The 22203-nt window shown below is 45.9% G+C and overlaps 2 protein-coding genes across 3 annotated transcripts; one reads left to right on the plus strand and one right to left on the minus strand.

Annotated features, from left to right (window-relative positions):
- Positions 1-229: 229 nt before the first annotated feature.
- DMAC2L (distal membrane arm assembly component 2 like) lies at positions 230-4169 on the minus strand. 2 transcript variants are annotated; one of them, XM_009101597.4, is made up of 4 exons: positions 4027-4169; positions 3218-3426; positions 1213-1384; positions 230-746 (listed from the first exon to the last, which is right to left on the minus strand). In XM_009101597.4, exons 1-4 carry the CDS (start codon positions 4116-4118, stop codon positions 632-634), a joined length of 588 nt encoding a protein of 195 aa, XP_009099845.1. In that variant the 5' UTR covers positions 4119-4169; the 3' UTR covers positions 230-631. The 2 variants fall into 2 exon arrangements, with proteins under 2 accessions (XP_009099845.1, XP_018762581.1); XM_018907036.3 differs by having other exon boundaries at positions 1213-1430.
- Positions 4170-4369: 200 nt separating this feature from the next.
- L2HGDH (L-2-hydroxyglutarate dehydrogenase) lies at positions 4370-20535 on the plus strand. The gene is made up of 10 exons (XM_030240292.2): positions 4370-4499; positions 5876-5991; positions 7911-8062; positions 9847-9978; positions 10546-10708; positions 11240-11274; positions 13923-14090; positions 16083-16240; positions 17163-17294; positions 18020-20535. The coding sequence occupies exons 1-10, from the start codon at positions 4423-4425 to the stop codon at positions 18213-18215; spliced, it is 1329 nt and encodes a 442-aa protein (XP_030096152.2). The 5' UTR covers positions 4370-4422; the 3' UTR covers positions 18216-20535.
- Positions 20536-22203: the final 1668 nt, after the last annotated feature.

A 22203-nucleotide genomic window follows, 5' to 3' on the forward strand; every position in this document is an offset into this window, starting at 1 on the left:
TTCTCAATGACTTTAATTTATCAAGAGGGATGAGGCTGCACCTCCAGAGCTGCACAGAACTGCTGTAGTCCCTCAGCACCCAGCAAAAATGTGCTCAGGGCTGTGTCCAAGAGCTGCTGCTCCTTCACAAACAGCCCTGTTCCTTCAGCAGCTCAGTGCTCCTGAGAGGGTGACCCTGCCTGCAGATCGCTGAACCACACAAAACTCCAAGTGTGAAGAACACAAAAAAGACCCAGAACCTCTTTTATTCACCAGCACCCACCTACTGGGTGAGATTCTCCCAGAGGGAACAGCACCGACACCGGGCACTGACCACACACCCCCCAACATTCCCCCAGTGCCACTCTGCTTCTGTGCAATGAAATACTGAGAACTTCTGAGGTATTCAGAGCTTCCTAGAAGAACAGGAAACGGATGCCTATATGCAGAGGCCTGCCCTGTCTGTTCTTGATCCACCACTGAGTTTGAGCTTAATAAAAATGAATTGCATGATTTCTTCAAAGGTCACATACACCTTTGAGGCTGGACTGGGAGAGCTGGGCTTACTGCAAGTACAGTGGTGTCTACAACTTCATTGATGCAAGAGAAGATAAATCCTAGGAAATCACATCTCAGTTATGTGCTGCTGTGTTTATTCCAAATCCAGCTCCAGCTCCAGCTTGGGCAGTGCCTGCTGAAGGACACGGAAAGTTGTTTCTTTTTCTCTGATCCCAGGAAGGTCACTCAGATACAAATATTCCAGGTTCCTGTAAATATTCAAAAAGAAAATGGGTAACTGCTATTGAATTGCTGACAGAGAAATTGGAGAAATTATTCTACTGCATTTGTTTTGAGTATTTTAAATGGTGACTGGAATTTTTGGTATTTTGAGTGGTTCTACTGGAAATTTGTTTCTGAAGTGGGTGTCTGGGGTTTTTATCTGCAGTATCCAGCAGCACCCCATTCCTGAGCAGCCAGGTCTGTCCCAGGCCCTGAGGCATGGGAGGAATGACAGGAAGCTGTGAGGTGCAGAAGCACTGAAAGCTGCAGGACGCTGTCAAACTGTATCAAACAGAGCTGCTGCAAGAGAGGGCTCAGAACAGCAGCCAAGCTGATCATCAATTACTGACCCTCGAGCCCACCCCAGCCACCCCACAGCCCCTGCAGGCAGCACAGTCCCAATCCCACCGAGCAGAGGGAGGGAGCTGTGGGAGCACTCAGTGCCTCACGTACCTCAGCTTGTGGAGTGCAAGGATGCCTTTGTCTGTGACATTGCCACAGGAGATGATTCTCAGCTGCTGCAGACTCTTCTGGAGGTTGTTGGTCTCGCTGAGCCTCTGCAGACACTCGTCCTGGATGTACATGCACTTCTCCAGCCTGATGTCTGTAACGTGCTCCAGGCCATCTGCAGAGGCACAAGGCAGGGTTTGCTCCAGAATCCCAGGACCAGCCTGACAGTATAGGGATAAAATGTTCCTAAAATCATGGAATATTCAGGGGAGTTAGAAAGGAAGGATAGGCCTGGGAGGCCCTGGGAAAATGTTAAGCTGCACCTGTATAATCATTTAATGACTATGATAAATGATAGGATTGTTAGATGCGATGATTGGTGATTGGATATAATTATTGTTTAATTGTAACAAGAATCATGAGAAACTATGCTGGGGGGTTTGATGGAAATGACAAAATCCATGCTTGGATGAAATCAATGTATACAGTAGGACAATATAAGTTTAGTAATTAATATGTAGTTATATAATGATAAGGGTATAAAAACGTGTTCATCCTGAGCCCATGTCAGAGTCAGATTTGGGTCTGTACCCCTGACACCAGAGCTCCTCAATAAAAGCCCCTGCACAGAATCATTCCCTGATTTTGTGTTCCTGAATGCCAACAAGCCTGTGCTGGTTGTTAAATTCTCAATTTAATAACTGCCCCTAAAACCACCCAGCAACACATTCCTTTATACAGTGGGGCTGTAACACACAATGACTCTCCAGTCCTTTTGTGGTTCTTCAGATTTAGGAAAACCTCGGGGTTTGAATTGTTTCAGTAAGATTTCAAGAGCTTTGAAATGGACAAGTAACAAAAACCTACACAATTTTGGGTAATAAACAATGACTCTGGCTAAGAAAGTGCTAATGCCAGAAATTCAGGGTCTCTTGCTATGAAAAAATAAAACAGCCTGTTCCCACTTTGGTTTCTGTTATTTAAAGACCACCTGAAACATTTGATTAATCTCTTATTTTTAAGAGAATCTTCTTTTTATTTGTCTTTGAAGACATCCTAAATGCCTGGAGAATAAGAAGAATTACGACTTCAGAGACACCAAATTCATCCCTTGGTGCAGAATGAAAATTATATTTATAGTGCTTTTTGCTATGACCTCATCAAAACTTGTGGCACTTCCTTAGTGCTATGGCCACTTTGGGTAAAAGCTGAAATTCCAAATGTCTTTCCACTTCACACCAAACCTCCAGCAAAACCTTGGGGAGTGATAAATATTTGCAAAGGGGGGAAAAAACCCACAAATCATTCATCAGTATCTAGCTAAGGAATGAGAAAACGACACCATTATTCATATTTTGATGCAATTCAAATGAAACCTATAAAGAACAATCACCGTGTGTACTGTGAAAAATGCATATTTTATGATTGGCTTTTTGCAAATATTCCAATGAATGTTATATGTGTTGTGTTAGAAAGTCATACTGTATTAATTTTCTTAAGTAGTGTGTTAAATATAGTTTTAACAAAATGTTAAAATAGAAACTATGCTATATAGGATCCTTTTTTCTAAAGAAAGGACTGGCACTGAGATAGCAGCCACAGGACACCCAAATCTTTCAGAGAAAGAGAATTTATTGCTCCATTAGCAGAAGAAATTAATTCCTGCCTCCTCAGCCCTGGAGATGCTGTCAGGATCCAGAGGAAGAAGCTGACCCTGCCCAGACAGAATCCTGTGTGTGAATGGAATTTATGTATCATGGATGAGCTGTATGAATATGCAACAGGTTGTTTTCTTCAAGGGTTAATCCTCTCTTAATGTGGGTCCTTTTTCAGGCTTATTTTGCCCAGAAAACGTACCTGGACTGTCCATAAATCTCATACTGTCCTAATCCAAATTGTCCAAATTATTATTACTCTAATTATATTGCTATTTTTATAACCATTTGATTCCTATTAAGCTTTTTAAATTTTAAATACAAGTCATTAGAATTTTTCACATGTACATTACCCAGATAGTCAAATCCTCTGTACATGATGCAGGAGTCGGTGGCGTTGATGGCTTCGATCTTGTACCTGCCCAGGGGCCCCGTGGGGAGCGCGTTGTAGTCCTGCTGCCACTTGGGCGAGCCCTGGTAGCGGACCAGGGCCCCGCAGCGTAGCAGCCACTCCGAGGCCGCCCGGTCGGGACCCACGGCTCGGATGCGCTCGTGGTCCACCCTGCAGGACACAGAGAGCGCCCACAGCCCGCTGTAGTGCGGCACAGTTACTCCGTGGGTAATTAAAATGCTCCACAGCAAATCTCTGGTTATGTGCGCGGTCAGAGAAGGGACGATGCGATTTACTAGAAATGGTTTACGGGTGATTTTTGGATCGTGCGGTGCTTCGTCTGGTGTGAGGTTTCTTAATTTAAGTGGCAGATGCTTTTTAGAAAAAGAAGAACACAAATATAACTGGGCTTAACTCTTCCATGTCTGTAAGGAAAAAAACCTGTGCTACTGGTCAAGGTGAGTTTTGGGATCAAAGAAGAGCAGGATTTAGGGATGGGATCCATGTGGCCAGCTTGTCTCGGCCATTCCAGGGAAGGGGCAGAGCCCACACCTTGCTCAGGAAGGTCACGGCTTTGGCAGGGGAAGCAGATATGGAATGACCCCTTGCCAACAGGCAGCATGCAATATGGGGGTGGGGTGGGGGGGAAGAGGAGCATTAATGACAGAAAACGTCTTCTGCAGCGTAGGGACTTGATTGTTCCGCTTCACAAACCGCGCAGAGAATTTGAGGGATCTGAGAGTTAATCATTAACCAGCGACTCACTCTTACTTGTTGAACACAGCATTCAGCCATCCCCAGAAGGCTCTACAACTGCCCGGCGGCAGCGGCGGCTTCCTCAAGAGCGTCCCCAACGCCATCATCACCTTCTTGCAGCCGGGAGAGGGGAGAGGGAGGTGTTCTTGGCAGCCCCAGCAGCAGCACGGGGAGGCCGTGCCGCCCTCAAGGCCTGAGCGGGGCTGAGAGCCCGGCGGGCCCCACGGCTGCAGGGGGGGCTGTCACCGCCCCCGGGCTGCCCCCGGCGCCCAGCGGCCGAACCTTGCCCAGCAGAGCGGAGCAGGAGGGGCAGGGGTAGCAGGAGGAGGGGCAGGGGCTGCAGCAGGAGGAGGAGAGGAGGAGGAGGAGGAGAGGAGGACGCGCGGTGCCGGCGCTCCCTCCGCCCCCAAGATGGCGGCGGCGCTGAGGGGCCGCGCGGGCCCGGGCGGGGCCGCGGCGCTGTGGCGGCTCCAGAGCCGGCGGCGCAGGTGAGGCCGGGGGGCAGCGGGCGGGCCCTGCGCACACCCGCACCTTCCCCAACCCTGTCTCTTCCCCTGTCCTAGTGCCTGACCTTCACTTTATCCTTGTCCCCGATCCCTGTAATTCTCCCTCTCCCCTCACCCCTTTCCCTCTCTTCTTACCTCTGCTCATCCGCTTCCCCTGTCCCTCTCCGTATCATTTTCCTCTATCCTTTCCCACTATCCCCTGTCCCTGTATCCTCTATGTTTGCTATATCCCCTTTCCCTATCCCCTTTTCCTCTCTCCTATATCCCCTATATTCTCTATAGCCACTTCCCCTTTATCTGCCATCCTTATCCTTTCCCCCTTTACATTATTAACCTCCCCTATCTCGTTTTCCTCTCCCCCATATCCCCTTTATTCCTTATATCTCCTTCCCTTAGATCTCCTTCCTTTATATCCCCTTCCTCTATCCTTTCCCCTTTCCCCTCTATTCCTGACATCCCCTTCCCCTATCCCCACCCTTTTCCCTTATCCCTATTTGTGAAAAACCGCCAATCACTTGTTTTTAAAATTGTAAAAGTTTAATAGTAATAAAATGGTTATAAAAATAATAATATAATTAGAGTAATAATAATTTGGACAGTTGGGATTAGGACAATATGAGACAACAGAAACAAAGAGTTTGGGATGTCCAGGTACCTTTTCTGGGCAGCATAAGCCCAAAAAAGGCCCCACATTAACAGAGGATTAACCCTTAAAAACAACAGCCTGTTGCATATTCATACACCTCATCCATGGTGCATCAATTCCATTCACACACAGGATTCTGTCTGGGCAGTGTCAGCTTCTTCCTCCTAATCCTAACGGTGTCATCCTGGCTGAAGAAGCTGGAAGAAGTTCATTTCTCCTGATAGTGGGGCAATAAATTCTCTTTCTCTGAAAGATTTGGGTGTCCTGTGCTGCTATCTCAGTGCCAGTCCTTTCTTTAAAAAAATATCTTACATAGCATAGTTTCTATTTTAACATTCTGTTATAACCTAAAAAACTATATTTAACACACTACTTGAGAGAAGTAACACAGCATCACTTTCTAACACAACACATATAATATTCACTGGAACATTTGCAAAAAGCCAATCACAAAATACACATTTTTCACGCCATCCCTTGTCGCTGTCCCTATCCCCGGGCCGTGCTGATGCCGTGTCCGTGTGTCCTGTCCCCATCCCCGGGCCGTGCTGATGCCGTGTCCGTGTGTCCCTGTCCCCATCCCCGGGCCGTGCTGATGCCGTGTCCGTGTGTCCCTGTCCCCATCCCCGGGCTGTGCTGATGCCGTGTCCGTGTGTCCCTGTCCCCATCCCCGGGCTGTGCTGATGCCGTGTCCGTCTGTCCGTCCCTGCAGCTCGTTCGACGTGGCCGTGGTGGGCGCGGGGATCGTGGGTCTGGCCGCGGCCCGGGAGCTCCTCCTGCGCCACCCCTCGCTGGCCTTGGCCGTGCTGGAGAAGGAGCAGGAGCCAGGTACGTGTCACGGACATGTGTTCTGAAAAATCCTTTCGCTAGGATCTTTTCTCCTGAGAAGCTGAGAGGCCTCAGAAATGAAATGTAAACAATGATTATTTGCTGCTGTGGAATGCAACAGGTGCATCTGGGATTGGTCTCATCTGGTTGTTTTTAATTAATGGCCAATCCCAGTCCAGCTCTCTCAGACTCTCTGGTCACTCACAAGATTTTATTATCATTCCTTTCCTTTCCTTGCTCGCCTTCTGATGTCTCCTTTCCCTTTCTTTTAGTATAGTTTTAATATATCATTTTCTTTTAATATAATATAGATCATAAAATAATAAATCAGCCTTCTGAAACATGGAGTCAAGATTCTCAGCTCTTCCCTTGTTGGGGTTGCCTGCAAATTCCACAGGGTACAGAGTGGGACAGGGATCCAGGGGAGGCTGTGCCAAGGACACCCTGCCAGAACCTCAGCACCCCATGGATATCTGTGTGCAGGGAGCAGTAGCTCTGGGAGAGCAGCTGCCCTTGAAGTGGGTGATGGATTTCCCATTTCCAGGCCAGGTTGGACAGGGCTTGGAGCAGCCTGGGATAGTGGAAGGTGTCCCTGAGCACGGCAGGGCGTGGAATGAGTTGATCTCTTTAGAGGTGATCTCTAAAGTCCCTTCCATCCCAAACCATCCTGGGATTCTGTGATGACTCTCACAGAATTCCCAGAGTTGGAATTGGGTTGGGAGAGACCTTCAAGGTCATCAAGTCCAACCCAGCCCCAACAGCTCAACCCAACCCTGGCAGCCAGTGCCACATCCAGGCTTTGTTAAACACACCCAGGGATGGGGATTGCACCACCTCCCTGGGCAGAACATTCCAGAACTTTTTCACTCTTTCAGTGAAAATCTTTTTCCTGATATCCAGCCTGTATTTCCCTTGGTGCAGCTGGAGGCTGCATGTCAGTGCCAAGTCTCTCGCCTAACAGGGATTTCTTCCACCTTTCTCCTTCAGCAGGGTTGTCATCCATCAGTCTGTGCTTCTCTGCTGGGACTGCAGATTGGGAATTTTAAGTTAAAAACTCCTGTGCAAGCTGCAGTGGGACTGCTGGGGCTGCAGCAGCATGGCAGGAGAGAGGACAAGGAGGGGGAATAACCAGGATAAGGAATAGTGCAGCTTGTGGGAGGGCACAGGCAGGTCCTGCATGGAGCTGGGAGAATCCCAAGGGATAGACATCAGTGACTAAGTCCAAACAGGACCTGTGAGCCAAAATCTTGTCTGAAATAGCTCCATCAGCCTGGTTATAAATTGCTCTTGAGATGTTCCATGAATGATACAAAATGACTTTTTATCCCCAAGACACACAGCTGTGTGAGTGCCAAGCAGGAATGACCTTTGGGCATCCACACTTTAAAGAGGGGGAAGAACCTGACCAAATTACTTCAGTAAAAATGTTTGTGGTATTTTTCACCTCGATTTTATCCATTTACAAAGAGGAAATAGCAACCTAATCCAGTTCACAAATACTCAAAAATCCTCCCAGGCCTGCTAGCATGTCCAGAGGAATTGTGGATTGGACAGATACTATGTTGGATGAGGCCCTAGGAGATGCATTTCATCGTAAAAATTGGGTTTTAAAATTTCATTTCAGCCTGTTTTGATTGATTGGTTTGTTCTTGAAGGAAGCATTTGTTGGTTTAGGGGTTTTATCCCTGTTGGTCTGACACAATGCAGGCTGTGATGGATTCCCATTAACCAGGGCTGTCTGTGTCAGTGTTTCTCAAACCTTTGAGGCCAGAGGAGGAATTAATTGTGCAGTTCTCTCACTGGATCATCCCTTAAAGTGCTGATTTAAGGCAGGACCTCAGTTAACTCATGTTTCTGACAGCAGAAGTGATGAAGTGGGAACAACTGAGTTCTAACCATGTGTTTTTCTTTCTCTTTAGCCCATCACCAGAGTGGACACAACAGTGGTGTGATCCACAGTGGGATTTACTACACCCCTGGCTCCCTGAAGGCCAAGCTGTGTGTGCAGGGGGCAGCCCTGTGCTACCAATACTGTGACCAGAAGGGGATTCCCTACAAGCAGTGTGGGAAGGTACAGGAATTCCTGGCATTCCCTGCTTTACCCTTGGGAACTGAGGCTGTGTGATGTGTGGTGGCACATGTGGCACAGGCCTGGTTGTGGGTTTTCTCCACACTCTCCAAGTTGCAGATAATTTTATACAGAAATGTGGGTAATGTCCATAATCCCCTCCTGCCCCCAAATCATCCCTTCCTGCTGATGAGTCTCAGGTTGAGAGAAGGTTTTTCATGATCTCCCCACCCTGGCTTCATGCTCTGAGCCATTTTTAATGTGATGTGTCTTTGGTGCAAGGTGAGAACCAGGGCTGGGCAGAGCATGCCAGCTCTGGTCAGGCTCAGTGGATCAGAGTTCTGTGTCCATTTCCCAGTTGTTCCTAACACTCAGTTCAGGTTTTCCACCTCTCCCTGGGCTCTGAGCTGCTCTTTCCACAGGACTCTCTGTCCTGACCCCAAGGTTTTGGCCCCGAGGGATAAATTTGAATCCCGTGGTTTTTCTCGGAGCTGGTCCGTGCTTCCTCTGCTGCCACGCTGGGCACAGGGTGGCACTGTGGATCTGTGCAGCAGCACACCTGAGGGGACAGCCTGCTCCTGGCCTGAAGGGCTCAGCTGGATTTGTGTATTTTGTACCAACAGCAGGCTGGCAGCAGGAGCAGGGCAGTGCCTGTCCCCTGTGCTGGCACTGCTGGGCCACCTCCAGTGCTGGGGACAGCTCTGGGCTCCTCACAGCAAAGCCACAGGAGGGGCTGGAGGGTGTCCAGGGAAGGGAATGGAGCTGGGGAAGGGTCTGGAGTGCCAGGAGAGGCTGAGAGAGCTGGGAAGGGGCTCAGCCTGGAGCAAAGGAGGCTCTGGGGGGCCCTTGTGGCTCTGCCCAGCTCCTGCCAGGAGGGGACAGTGGGGGGTTGGGCTGTGCTCCAGGGAACAGGGACAGGAGCAGAGGGAACGGCCTCAAGTGGCACTGTGAGGCTTTAGATTTGGTGTTGGGGAAATTCCTTCCTCAAAGGTTTGTCCAGCCCAGGCCCAGCTGCCCAGGGCAGTGGTGGAGTCCCCATCCCTGGAGGGATTTTAAATCCCAGTGGATGTGGCACCTGGGGACACGGGCCAGTGGTGGCCTTGGCAGTGCTGAGGGATCAGCTGGACTCTGAGAGAGCTTTTCCATCCTCAACAATTCCATCATCCCATGACACTCCCCTGGCAGTTCATCCCAGGGAAGATAATGGTGAAACTTCACCAGCGTTCCCTAGAGCAGCCCCAGGCTGGGAGAGCTGCACACCTGGGAGGTGCCAGAGCTGAGCTGGCCTGGGAGGATCCTGCTCTGTGCAAACCTGGCACAGGGAATTCTGTCTGGATTTATCTCCTGAGATAGCTGTGAACAGACTCCTTGGTTAAATGAAATTGGGACAATTCCACTCAGGCCCTGTCAGAACATGTCCTCACTCTCTTTTTGAGGCTCTTGGAGGTTTGTACATCTTGGGTTGAGTTCAGTTTTGCTTTTCAAAGCATCCCAGTGGTTCTTCAAATTCCAATTCTCTTCTCTCACATGCAGACTTGTAGTCTCAAGCTGCTTCTGGCAAATATTGTCAATGGATTGTAACTCAAACTACAGTTCAGCATTTATTTTTTAATTCTCTGTGATGTATTAGTGCTTCCTCAGCCACAGAATTCTGTGCAATTCATGGCACCAACCATTCTTCACTCCCTGGAGTCATTGTTCACTCATTCCCTACTGCCTGTGCTTGATGCCAAACCTGCCCTGGCTCTGTTTTGCTCACTGCTGTGCCTTCTGTTCCTTTCCCAAAGCTGATTGTGGCTGTGGAACAGGATGAAATTCCAAGGCTCAAAGCTCTGTATGAGAGGGGGCTGCAGAACAATGTCCCAGGGCTGAAACTCATTGGAGCCAAGGAAATCCAGGAGAAGGAGCCCTTCTGCAGGGTAAGGGGTTGCCATACTTCTAATTCTTGTAAGAGCTTCTAATTCTATTTTTAAGAGCTGTCTCTCAGGTGAAAACATCTTTTAATTTAACACAAATACTTTTCCTGGCCTTGAGGTTCAAGTTCAGAAGAGCCTGGAAATTCCTTCCCATCCATAAAAGTGGATTTGGATCAAGCCCATTTCAGTGCAGTTGGTGAGGGTGTCATGTAGCACTTCTCAGCCTGTTTATTTTCACAGCAGGAGGAATGTGTGGAACACAGATTTGTTATTGATTAGTCTGTCTTGGTTTGAAAGGAAAAGCTGGATGTGGATTCCCTGAGCTGTTTCCTGTGGTAGCTTGCTCTGCAGTGGTTGTGGGTACAGACAGAAATTTTCTGGAAAAGAATCTTTTTCAATCTTTTCATTTTCCCTGTGAACATTTTGGATCTGCTCCCTGACACATCCTTTGAGTGTTCCAGATCCAGCTGAGCACACGGGGAGAGAGCAGCACTCCCTGCTCATGGCAGTGCAATATTCCAGATGAAATATTCCAACCTTCACCTTCCTCTGTGTCCCAAACCCTGGCAGGGACTGATGGCCCTGGATTCTCCCTACACTGGCATTGTGGATTACAAACAAGTGGCCCAGTCCTATGCCAGAGACTTCCAGGAAGCAGGTGGGACAATCCTGACCGATTTTGAAGTCACAGACATGGAGATGGCCAAAGAAAGTTCTGCAGGAAGTCAAGATGGTAAGGCTGCATTTTTTCCCTCTCTGTTTACCACAAAGGTTTTGTTCAAAACACCATTGTTGTAACTGAAATGACATTTCTGATTTTTTCTGTCTCCTAGGGATGAGAAAAAAGGCAAAATTACCTGAGGGAGAGTATTCAGCAAACTCACTTGGGTTTTTTTTGCAGGTCACCCTTCAGCTGAGCCATTTAAAACTGATGGAAGAAAGTGAGAGTAAAAGGGAGAAATAGAGTTCTTCTCTCCTCTTAAAATCAGATTTATCTGAATCTTGCCTGTTTATTCTTGTGGTTGTGATTTTCCTTATCCTGCAGGCAGGTTGGATCTGTGCTGGCACACAGAGGGAAGAATAAAAACCCCTATTAATTAATAAATACAGTCCTGTCCAACAACATTAATTATGACCAGAGCAGTTCTTACATAGCTTGGAAGGTATTCCAGAGGAAAATTCCTTCCTGCTGACAAGCTGCTTGTTCTGTCAGTTCTCTGTTGCTTGTTCTAATAATTCTCTCTCTTGTCTAACTCCATTTCAGGGCTGAAATACCCAGTCATTGTTAGGAGCAAAAAGGTAAGGCTGAAAAAGAAGTTCTCATTCCTTCCAGGAAGCTGCTTCTCCTTTTCTTCAGATTTTTTTTTTTCTTGTGAATTAATAATTTCCAAAAATAAAATAGATTAAAGATCTGCTGTTCAGCAACATGACCACTTTGATAAAACAACTGCAATCAGTTCTTAGCAATGAGGGGGTTCAAATAAATAAAGAATAATAATGATGATGATGCTGTAAAATATTAAACTGTAACTTTCTGCAGCCTGACATTTCACACCCCTTATCTGCTTTATTTGCACAATCTGATGCTGGTGCTTCCAAGAACTCCTTTATGACTCGTTCATTTGGTGACAAACACCAATTTCCATGTTTACTTTGGGGCTCTGGCATCTATAAAATGATAAGGAGGCTTTTAGCATCATTTTATTCTCATTTTATCATCAGAACTGCCTCAGTGGAGCAGTGGCAGCTGCTGTTCCTGCAGGTCAGGGCTGTGCTTGAACCCCTTCTCCTTCAGGAGGGGATATCTGCAACAAAAACAACTTCCCAGCCCCTCTGCTTGCTTTTCATTTAGTCCTGCTGCTTTTTTCACCTGATTTTTGCTCTTTCATTACAAACGAGCTCCCAAAATCTGTTGAAATTTTTTCCACCAAATACTGATATTTTTTTCATGCAAATATTTTTTGAAAAAATAAATTTAAAAGCAGATACTAAGCTAAATAAATAGTTTTTGATTTTGCTGTATTATTTCTTTAGGTGGCAAAGGTGTTTCATATTTAGCAGCTCTCCACACCTGTGAGCTCTCAGTTTGTGTAGCTGGGGTCAAATCAATGAAAGTCTTTATTTCACTTATTGAAATAAGTTAATTTTTAAAAAATAAGTTAAATCAATGAAATTTTAGTTAAATAAATGCCTGTGGGATTTTTCTGGGTGGGTTTTTTTTAGCAGATAAACAGAATTTCGATGTGTTTTGTCTTTTTTTTAATAAGTTAAATAATTTTTTTAAATAAGTTAAATACATTTTTAATATAAGTTAAATAAATTTTATTTATGTAAATAAATGCCTGTGGGTATTTTCTGGGTAGTTTTTTTTAGCAGATAAATAGAATTTTGATGTGTTCGGGTTTTTTTAAATAAGTTAAATAATTTTTGTAAACAAGTTAAATACATTTTTTATATACGTTAAATAAATTTTATTTATTTTAAAAAATGCCTGGAAAGTTTTTCTGGGTGTTTTTTTTAACAGATAAATGGAATTTTGATGTGTTTGGGTTTCTCTTAATAAGTTAAATAATTTTTTAAAGAAGTTAAATACATGTTATTTATTTAGATAAATGCCTGTGGGGGTGTTCTGGGTGTGTGCTTTAGCAGATCAATAGAATTTTGATGTGTTTTGTTGGGGTTTTTTGAATAAGTTAAATCCACTTTTTAATATAAGTTAAATACATTTTATTTATTTAAATAAATGCCTATAGGGGTTTTCTGAGTGTTTGTTTTAGCAGATCAATAGAATTGAAGTGTTTTGGGTTTTTTTAAAAGTTAGATATCTTTTATTTCTTTAAATAAATGCCTGTGTGTTTTTCTGGGTCTTTTTTTTAGCAGATAAATAGAATTTTGATTTTTTTTTTAAAGTGAAATAAATTATTTTTTTATAATTTAACTACATTTTTTTATATAACTTAAATACATTTTATTTCTTTAAATAAATGCCTTTGGGTATTCCTGGGTGGTTTTTTTAGGCAATAATAGAATTTTGATTTTTTAAATAAGTTAAATAATTTTTTTTAATAAGTTAAACCCATTTTTTATATAAGTTAGATACATTCTATTTATTTAAATAAATGCCTGTGTGTTTTTCTGGGTGGTTTTTTTAGCAGATAAATAGAATTTTGATTTTTTTAAAATAAGTTAAATAATTTTTTTTAATAAGTTAAATAATTTTTTTTTAAGTTAAATACATTTTTTTATACAAGTTAAATAAATTTTATTTTTATAAATAAATGCCTGTGGGTATTCCTGGGTGGTTTTTTTTAGCCAATAAATAGAATTTTAAAATTTTTTTAAAGTTAAATATTTTTTTTATAAGTTAAATACATTTTTTTATATAAGTTAAATACATTTTATTTCTTTAAATAAATGCCTTTGGGTATTCCTGGGTGTTTTTTTTTAACCAATAAATAGAATTTTGATTTTTTTTAATAAGTTAAATAAATTTTTTAATAAGTTAAATACATGTTTTAATATAAGTTAAATAAATTTTCTTTTTTAAATAAATACCTGTGGGTATTCCTGGGTGGTTTTTTTAGCAGATAAATAGAATTTTGATTTTTTTAAATAAGTTAAATATATATTTTTTTTTAAAGTTAAATACATTTTATTTCTTTAAATAAATGCCTGTGGGTATTCCTGGGTGGGTTTTTTTTTTGGAGATAAATAAAATTTTGATTTTTTTAAATAAGTTAATTTTTTTCTTTTAATAAGTTAAATAAATTATTTTTTTAAAAGTTAAATACATTTTATTTCTTTAAATAAATGCCTTTGGGTATACCTGGGTGGTTTTTTTTTAGCCAATAAATAGAATTTTGATGCTTTTTTTTTTTTTTTTAATAAGCTAAATAATTTTTATTTCTTTAATTTGTTTAATGTGATTGGTGTTTCTGTCCCCCCAGGGGCAGGAGGTCTCCTGTGGGCACATCCTGACCTGTGCAGGGCTGCACTCCGACCGCCTGGCGCAGCTCAGCGGCTGCAGCGCCCAGCCCAGGATTGTCCCGTTCCGGGGGGATTACCTGGTGCTGAAACCAGAGAAGTCTTACCTGGTGAAAGGGAACATTTACCCAGTGAGTGTCCCCTGGTCTGTCTGCCACAGGGTGCCCAGAGAGCTGCTCAGAGTGCAGGGAAAAGGAAAAATTCCGTGGTTGTTTCTGTCAGGGATTGATGCACACACAGGGCTGGAGGTTGGGTTGGTTTGGGACAGGACAGGTGGATTTGGTTAATTTTTTTTGTTAATTGAGGAAAATGTGTCTGGGTTTGGAAAGCCAGGTGTGTGCTAAGGAGGGCAGGAGCCTCCCCTGAAATGGAAAATGTGAACCCTCCCCACCCCTCCCCATTGCTGTACATTTTAAATTAAGGGGCTCTCAGGTAAAATATGGGAGCAGGAATAACAGTTCTTTACTAGGGAAGAAAATAAAAGGATAAAATGAACACTGCAGTGACCCAACCCAGCCCTGGCAGAGCCAGAGCACAGCCTGACACCCTGTGGGTCAGGGGCTGGCAGCAGTGCCACTGGAATTGTGGCTCAGCCCTCCTGCAGTGCCAGGGCTGGTTCTGCTGGAGCAGGGATCCTGGAGAAGGTGCAGTCTCCTCTGAAGGGCCAGGGGCAGAGGCAGCTGCTGCTCCTCTGGGAAATCCAGTGCAGAAGCCGTGCTGGTGTTCCAGGATCTCCAGATTCTATCCGGGTAGGAATGCTTGGCTCCTCCCCCTGGGCTCACATCTCCCATGGGATGCTGCAGCTCTTATCAGCCATGCAGGGACATTCCATGGGCTGTTATCAGCAGGGGTCTGCCTGAGGGAGGAGAGGGTGTGGGAGAGATAAGGGAAACTGCCCAATGGACAGGAGACAGCTGCACACAGATGGTGACAGAACACATCCTGCCTGGCAGGCTGGGACAACATGGAAGAACCACGTGGGAAGTTATTGCCAGTTGTTTTTTTTTTTTTTTATGGTTTTAGTTTTGGGGTTTTTTTACTTAATAGAGAAAAGATGGAATATCACATTGCCACATATCCAGAAAACTCTAAATTATTTCTATATGTCCTATAGACAGGATTCAGAAGTCAGGGAGGGACAATAGTAAATTATTACTTATTATTTACATAATTATAACAGTCCTGTTTAATCTCTTTATTGATAACCTGGACAAAGGGGTTGACTGTACCCTCAGGAAATTCACAGATGACACTGGAGGTTTTTTCCAACCTCAGTGATTCTGGGATTCTGTGATGAATTGTTGATAAAGGGTTTAATCTTTTGTCCTAATATCCAACACTCAGATTTAGGTATTCTCCTCCCAACTTTATTTTTGAATTTGCTGGTTTTGTCGTTAAAAATAGGAGAAAGGTTGTTCCCTTTTCTCCCTTTCTACCACCTAATATTGACAAATAATGGGATGAAGAGCAGCAATCCCAGACAGAAAATTAATTAGAGAGCAAGTGGAGAGAATTCCTAGGGCAGCATTTTAGCTCATTCTGTCCATTTAAATACTGATTTTCTGAATGTGAGATTGGCTTTGCCTGCTAAACACAGGGTCTTTGGGAAAACTGGAGTGCTGGGCATTGCTGTTTGTCTGATCTCACCTGGGAATGATTCAGGAGCCTGTCTTGGGATGGGAGGGAGGAAGTGGAACAAAAAAAGAACATGCAGATTTATTATTATTAGCATTATTAGCATTATTATTAGCATTAACCAGGCCTGCTAAGTTCAGCCTGGTTTGTACACACAGTAAGGGTTTTCTAATATTTTGTGGTTTTTATTGCAGTGTAATTGCTCCTGGTGAGTAACATCAGGTTGTTGTTGATTTATATCCTGAGAAATCATGTGGACTTTTTTTTCCCCTGTTATTTGTTTTCCTTTTCCCTAAAACTCAGCTCTACCTGGCCCTGCTCTGTTCTCCAGTGGTTTAATTAATGACATGCCACAATTAACAAGCAACAAAACCAGCTCAGAGCCAATTCTGAGGTTCTGTGACTCAGAGTTTTGTTGCTGTGGTGGGAGATGAAATGGCAGATTGGCTGTTGGTGAGAGCTCTGCTGACTGCTGTGCCCCATTCCAGGTTCCCAACCCTCGTTTCCCATTCCTGGGCTTCCATTTCACTCCCAGGATGGATGGCAGTGTCTGGCTTGGCCCTAATGCAGTGCTGGCCTTCAAGAGAGAGGGCTACAAACTCCTGGACTTCAGCCCTGGAGACTTCTTAGAAGCTGTGACCTACAGGTAATGCCTTGTGCTCGTGTCTGCTGCCTGCTCCTGTTGAGCTGTGAGCCATGGGAGCCACTTCCTGCCCCAAATGCCCCTTTCCCCACGTTTTTGGTGTGTTTAAAGACACTTGTGCTGATGAGGGTGGACTTTTCCAAGACATTTGGCTTTGTGTGGTCTCATATTTGAATTTTCTACCAGGACATGTCTCAGCCAGTCTGGGAGTGTGGCTGCTCCCTGGAAGGTGCTGGTGGAGCCATTCCAGGGTTGGTTTGCACTGTGATAACTTAATCAACTTAGACAGCATCATTAAATACCTGCAGAGGGTGCTGGGAGGAGAGAAGGGCTGGGAGAGAGAGCTGGGAATGTTCCCCTGGAGAGGAGAAGGCTCCAGGCAGAGCTCAGAGCCCCTGGCAGGGCCTGAAGGGGCTCCAGGAGAGCTGGAGAGGGACTGGGGACAAGGGATGGAGGGACAGGAGCCAGGGAATGGCTCCCAGTGCCAGAGGGCAGGGATGGATGGAGATTGGGAATTGGGAATTCCTGGCTGGGAGGGTGGGCAGGCCCTGGCACAGGGTGCCCAGAGCAGCTGGGGCTGCCCCTGGATCCCTGGCAGTGCCCAAGGCCAGGCTGGACATTGGGACTTGGAGTAGTCTGGGATGGTGGAAGGTGTCCCTGCCCAGGTTGCTCCAAGCTCATCAAGTCCTGGAACACCTCCAGGACTGGAATTCAGAATTAATTCAGTGCCACAGCTCTGTGAGCAAGGTTTGTTGGAGCAGAGAAGAACAAACATGTATTTCTCAAACATAAGGCATGCTGTGATTCCTGATTTTGGGAATGGGAACTTGTGCCCTGCAGTTGCATTTGCTGCCTCCTCCAGCAGCAGCAGCTGGTGCATTTTGAGGCAGGTTTTCCCTCTGTGCAGTTGTTTCTCCCCTTGCAGTGGGCTCTGGAAGCTGGTGCTGAGGAACGTGTCCTACGGCCTGGGCGAGCTGTACAGAGCCTTTTCCCTCCCTGCCCAGGTGAGGCAGCTGCAGAGGTTCATCCCTGAGGTCACCACCAGTGATGTTCTCAGGTAAAAGAAGCTTCTTCTGTTGGGGAAATCTCCCTATTTGAGCAGCAGAAAACGTGGCAGGGGTTTAATCCCCTCCTTCACCAAAATATGATTCAGAAGCTTGGAGCTGCCTCCAGCTTGGAGGTCCTGGGAGGACCTGGAGCTCCTCAGTCCAGAGGAGGCACCAGGATGATCAGGGGGATGGAGCAGCTCTGCTGGGAGGAAAGGCTGAGAATTTTGGGATTGTTCAGCCTGGAGAAGAGAAGCTTTGGGGTGACCTCACTGTGGCCTTGCAGCACTTGAGGAGAACCCACAGAAAGATGGAGAGGGAGGGGCAGGACAAGGGGGAACGGCCTCAAACTGACAGAGGGCAGGGATGGATGGGATATTGGGAAGGAATTCCTGGCTGGGAGGGTGGGCAGGCCCTGGCACAGGGTGCTGCCCCTGGATCCCTGGCAGTGCCCAAGGCCAGGTTGGACTTTGGGGCTTGGAGCAGCCTGGGACAGTGGGAGGTGTCTCTGCCATGGCAGGGGTGGAATGGGATGGGCTTTAAGTTCACAGGTTGGCCACCTCCATGATCCCATGGCTGTCAGATACCCCCACTCTGCCTCCTGAGTGTTAAAATTCCCCCAAAAAATGCTTTGTCTCCACTCCCTGCCCTCCTCATTGCCTCCCTGGACACCTCCTCTCAGGAATTCCTTTCCTGACTCAGAACATTTTCCTTCTGCTCCTCCTTGCTTTTGCAGGGGTCCCTCTGGTGTGAGAGCCCAGGCCCTGGACAGTGAGGGCAATCTGGTGGATGACTTTGTGTTTGACGGGGGCTCGGGGGCCGTGGGCAGCAGGATCCTGCACGTCAGGAACGCTCCTTCCCCCGCCGCCACCTCCTCCCTGGCCATCGCCGCCGCCATCGCCGACGAGGCCCAGCGGCGCTTCCAGCTCTGAGCCCCGGCAGAAATCCCAGCAGGGATCCTGCCTGCTGCCCCTCTGCCACCTGGCACTCCTCCTGAAGGACACACAGCCACCAGGCAGTGCCCAGGCAGCCTTGGCAAGGTTCTGTGCCCACGGCGTGGTGAGGAAGGTTTGGCCGGCGGAGCGGGAGCGGCCATGGCAGGGTCTGCAGGCACGGGCAGAGCAGGCTGGCATCCCTCTCTGCTGGGACAGGCTGGCATCCCTCTCTGCTGGGACAGGCTGGCATCCCTCTCTGCTGGGACAGGCTGGCATCCCTCTCTGCTGGGACAGGCTGGCATCCCTCTCTGCTGGGACAGGCTGGCATCCCTCTCTGCTGGGATTTTCCAACTCCAGGCACGGGCAGAGCAGGCTGGGATCCCTCTCTGCTGGGATTTTCCACCTGGATTTGCCATGGCTGTGCTCACAACGCTGCCTCCTCAGAGGGATCTGAAAAGCCCCAGGCATGGGGGCTCTGTGTGGGCTCTGATGCCATTGCAGTTGGATGTGCAGCCCTCTGGATGACATGGAGGTAATGGAAAAGGAGGATAAGCCCTGCTTAAGGGCCCTGCTGATGGGGAATTAAAGGCTTTGTCAGAGACTGAGAACAATATTCAGAGCCTTCCACGTGAATGTAGAGCATTTCACAGAAAAATAAGCTTAAAGAGGATTACCAAACCCAAGTCAATTTAGATCTGCAGTTCAGATACTCTGTCTGATCACTGTCTGTATTTTTTATAGAGCAGAAATCAAAATATGGATACAAACAATCACTTTTCATTTCATTTACAGCTGGGAAATCAGTGCTGATCAGAAACTTCATCATCAGTGGCTTTGGGTTTCTTCCTTTGAATGCTGATGATGCAAAAGGAGCTGATCTTTGTCCAGCCACTTGAGCAATCCAGGGAAAATGGTCTTTGGAACAGGAAATCTGAAAGGAGGGAAGCTCCAGAAACCTGCCCTGAGTCATGGTTGGTGTTGCTTCCCTTGGAGCCCGAGCAGGGATGATTCAGGAAGGTTTCCCATTTTCCCTGAGCACGAGGGGAGCTCAGCCAGGGCTGGAGACTCCTCCTTGCTCCATGGACACCCAGTTTTTATCAGAGAGAAACCTGGAGGAGTCTGGGTGCAGGGAGAGCTGAAGTGAACTCAGTGCTGAGCTCAGGATCTGGGAGTGTCCTCCAGAATTGCTGCAAAGCAGAATTTTGTGGCCTCAGGGACAAAGTATTGAGGATTTAATAACAGCTGCTGGGTAACAGAGATAATTGTGGGGAGTTTGCACCAGAAATTTGGACATTAATTCTTCCTTTAAAAGTTCTTTTCTGAGCTCCTCTGATGGGAGTGGGTTAGCACAGGAGGGTGAGGCTGATTTTACTGTATAGATTGGAGACACTTTTGTGAAGGGGGAAAAAGGGCTTAATCTGCTTTTTTTAATTATTATTATTTTTTTTCCTGGTAAAATCTGCTTTACCAGCAAATTGACTGCTGGAAATTCAAATACCAACCCTTTCAGAGCAAAGTTTTGGTCACTTCAGGCAGAGATTCAGCTGTTCCAAGTCTTCCAGTGCCACAGGGCTGGGTAAAACTTCCCACAGTGGAACAATCCTGTCTTCCCTCCCTGCCAGAAGTGTTGCCTATCAACAGTAAATCCTACAAAAGGATTGCAAAAGCCACTTCCTCCCACTCAGGGTGTGGCCCTGACATGTATGAACAGAATAAAGAACATTAAAATGCAAAGCAGACAGGGACCAGGGGAGTCCTGAGTCAGCATTTCCCTGTGCACTGCTTTTTCCTCTCAGGTGATGATTGTTTGGGGGTAAAGTTCATCTGAAATTTAAATTATGAACCTTGATGTAGCATTCTGTTTTTTCAGAGATAAAAGATTTACACTTTTGTTATAAAAATAAATTCAGAGATGATGATGTCAGGGTTTCAGGCGTCAGTCTTGCTGCTCACAAAGTGTGAAAATGTATTAATTTATTTTCCAAATGAGCCTCACTTTGATCATTTCATAAATGTGCCTTTTATGATTAAAACAGTGTGCTGGGATTTTTTGAAATGCTGTAAAATCTGTGTATTTCTCCTGACTCAGAGAAGAGTTTGACTGGAATTTGTTAATTCTCAGCTGAATTAGGCAGGATATCACTCTGAAACACTTCAAGGGGAGGCCACAAGACCAAACTTGTCTTCCTGAATTATCTTATCTGTGCTGCTCACAGCTCACAGCTCTTCCTCACTCGACAGGACTGCTCTGATCTGGGCCTGTTGGGACAGGTGGGATGAGAATTCCTGAAACTCTCAATAAATATTTGGACAAACACCATTTGTTCCCCAGAAGTGTTACAGAATCATGGAACCCCAGGCTGCTTTGGGCTGAAAAGGACCTTAAATCCCATCCCACTGCAGCCCTTCCACCATCCCAGGCTGCTCCAAGCTCTGCCCAGCCTGGCCTTGGACACTCCCAGGGAATTCCTGCCCAATATCCCACCCAACCTGTGCCCAGCCAGGTCAGCCCTGAGCTCTGGCAGGAGGAGGAACTGTTCCTCTGTGCTTGTGCCACCGTTGTCCCAGCATTGCTTTTCCTTTTTGCTCACAGTTTGGGTTTGAGGAACGAGTGTAAAATAGAAATAAATCGAATATAAATACAGAAATAGGTATTTTAGATCTATAGATAGACTAGATATAAATACAGAAATAAATATTTTGTTGGGAAGCTCCCAGGCTGCTCTGGTGGGGCAGGAGGGTTGAGCCAGCATCAGACTCCTTTAGGAAATCTTACAAATTTTACTGGCAGGAAGGCACATTTTTTTCCCTTTTGGTTTAATTTATCCATTCCCTCTGTGGACAAGTCCTAAAAATGGGGAGTGGAGGGAATATAAGGTGTGAGATTTGAATATTATGCTGTCAGGAGGGAAATGAGGGAAAATTCAGCTGGATTTGGGTGATGAGTGGGTGAAGGGAATGGTGTTCTCTGGAACAGGGAAAAAACTGCATCAAAAAAGGGAGAGAAACTCCTTGCAGGTATGGAGAGAAAGTGCTGGCAGGTAGGAAAATATCCTCCAAAGAGGGAGGAAAACTGCCTCGAGGTTGGGAGAAGAATATTCTCCAGCTGGGGAGGAAAACAGGCTCCAGGCTCTGAGAAAAATTGCCTCGAGGCAGGGAGAACAGTCTACAGGTGGGGAAACAGGCTCCAAGAAGGGAGAAGGAAAGCCTCCAAGGAGAGAAATTCCTTCCAGGTATGAAAACAATTTCTAAACGGGGAGCAGCAGAGAATTCAGGAAAGGATGGGAAGAGGTACAGGTCTGTAGGAGGCCTCCAGGGAGGGAGAGGAACATCCTCCAGGCAGGTAAAACACAGCCTGCAGGTAGGGAAATGGCATCCAGGGAGGAGAACAGCCCCAGGGAGGGAAAGAGCCTGCAGAAAAACTGCTTCCAGGCAGGGAAATATCATCTGGGCAGGGGAATATCCTCCAGGTAGAGAATTATCATTTGGGCAGGGAGATATCCTCTAGGTAAGGAAATATGCTCCAGGTAGGGAAAAATCATTTGGGCAAGGAAATATCCTGTAGGTAAGGAAATATCATTTGGGCAGGGAAATATCCTCCAGGTAGGAGAATCTCCTCTTGGCATGGAAATATTCCCTAGATAAGGAAATCTCCCCTGGGCAGGGAAAATATTCTCTAGGTGAAGAAACATCCCCTCAGTAAGGAAATATTCACTAGGTAAGGAATATTAAGTACAGAATACAGGGGATGTTTGCCTTCCCCAGGTAAGGGAAACATCCTCTTGGTTAGGAAGTATCCCTTAGTTAAGGAATTATCCCCTCGGTAAGGAAACATCTCTAGTTAAGCAATTATCCCCTAGTTTAGGAAATCTCCCCTAGTTAAGAAAACAACCCTAGGTAAGGAATTATCCCCTCGGTAAGGAAATCTCCCCTAGTTTAGGAACTCTCCCCGGGCTGGGAAATCTCCCCTCGGTAAGGAATTATC

This window comes from Serinus canaria, chromosome 5 (genome assembly GCF_022539315.1).
Source record: "Serinus canaria isolate serCan28SL12 chromosome 5, serCan2020, whole genome shotgun sequence".
In the NCBI taxonomy this organism is placed as follows: Eukaryota; Metazoa; Chordata; class Aves; order Passeriformes; family Fringillidae; genus Serinus; species Serinus canaria.

Excerpts from the sequence above, each read along its gene's own strand:
- DMAC2L (XM_009101597.4), bottom strand. The coding sequence starts at position 4,118 with ATGATGGCGTTGGGGACGCTCTTGAGGAAGCCGCCGCTGCCGCCGGGC. Across the intron at positions 3,427-4,026 it reads CTGAATGCTGTGTTCAACAA|GGTGGACCACGAGCGCATCC; the intron begins GTAAGAGTGAGT and ends TGTGTCCTGCAG. Across the intron at positions 1,385-3,217 it reads CAGAGGATTTGACTATCTGG|ATGGCCTGGAGCACGTTACA; the intron begins GTAATGTACATG and ends GTGCCTCTGCAG.
- L2HGDH (XM_030240292.2), top strand. The coding sequence starts at position 4,423 with ATGGCGGCGGCGCTGAGGGGCCGCGCGGGCCCGGGCGGGGCCGCGGCG. Across the intron at positions 10,709-11,239 it reads TTCTGCAGGAAGTCAAGATG|GGCTGAAATACCCAGTCATT; the intron begins GTAAGGCTGCAT and ends ACTCCATTTCAG. Across the intron at positions 11,275-13,922 it reads TCATTGTTAGGAGCAAAAAG|GGGCAGGAGGTCTCCTGTGG; the intron begins GTAAGGCTGAAA and ends CTGTCCCCCCAG.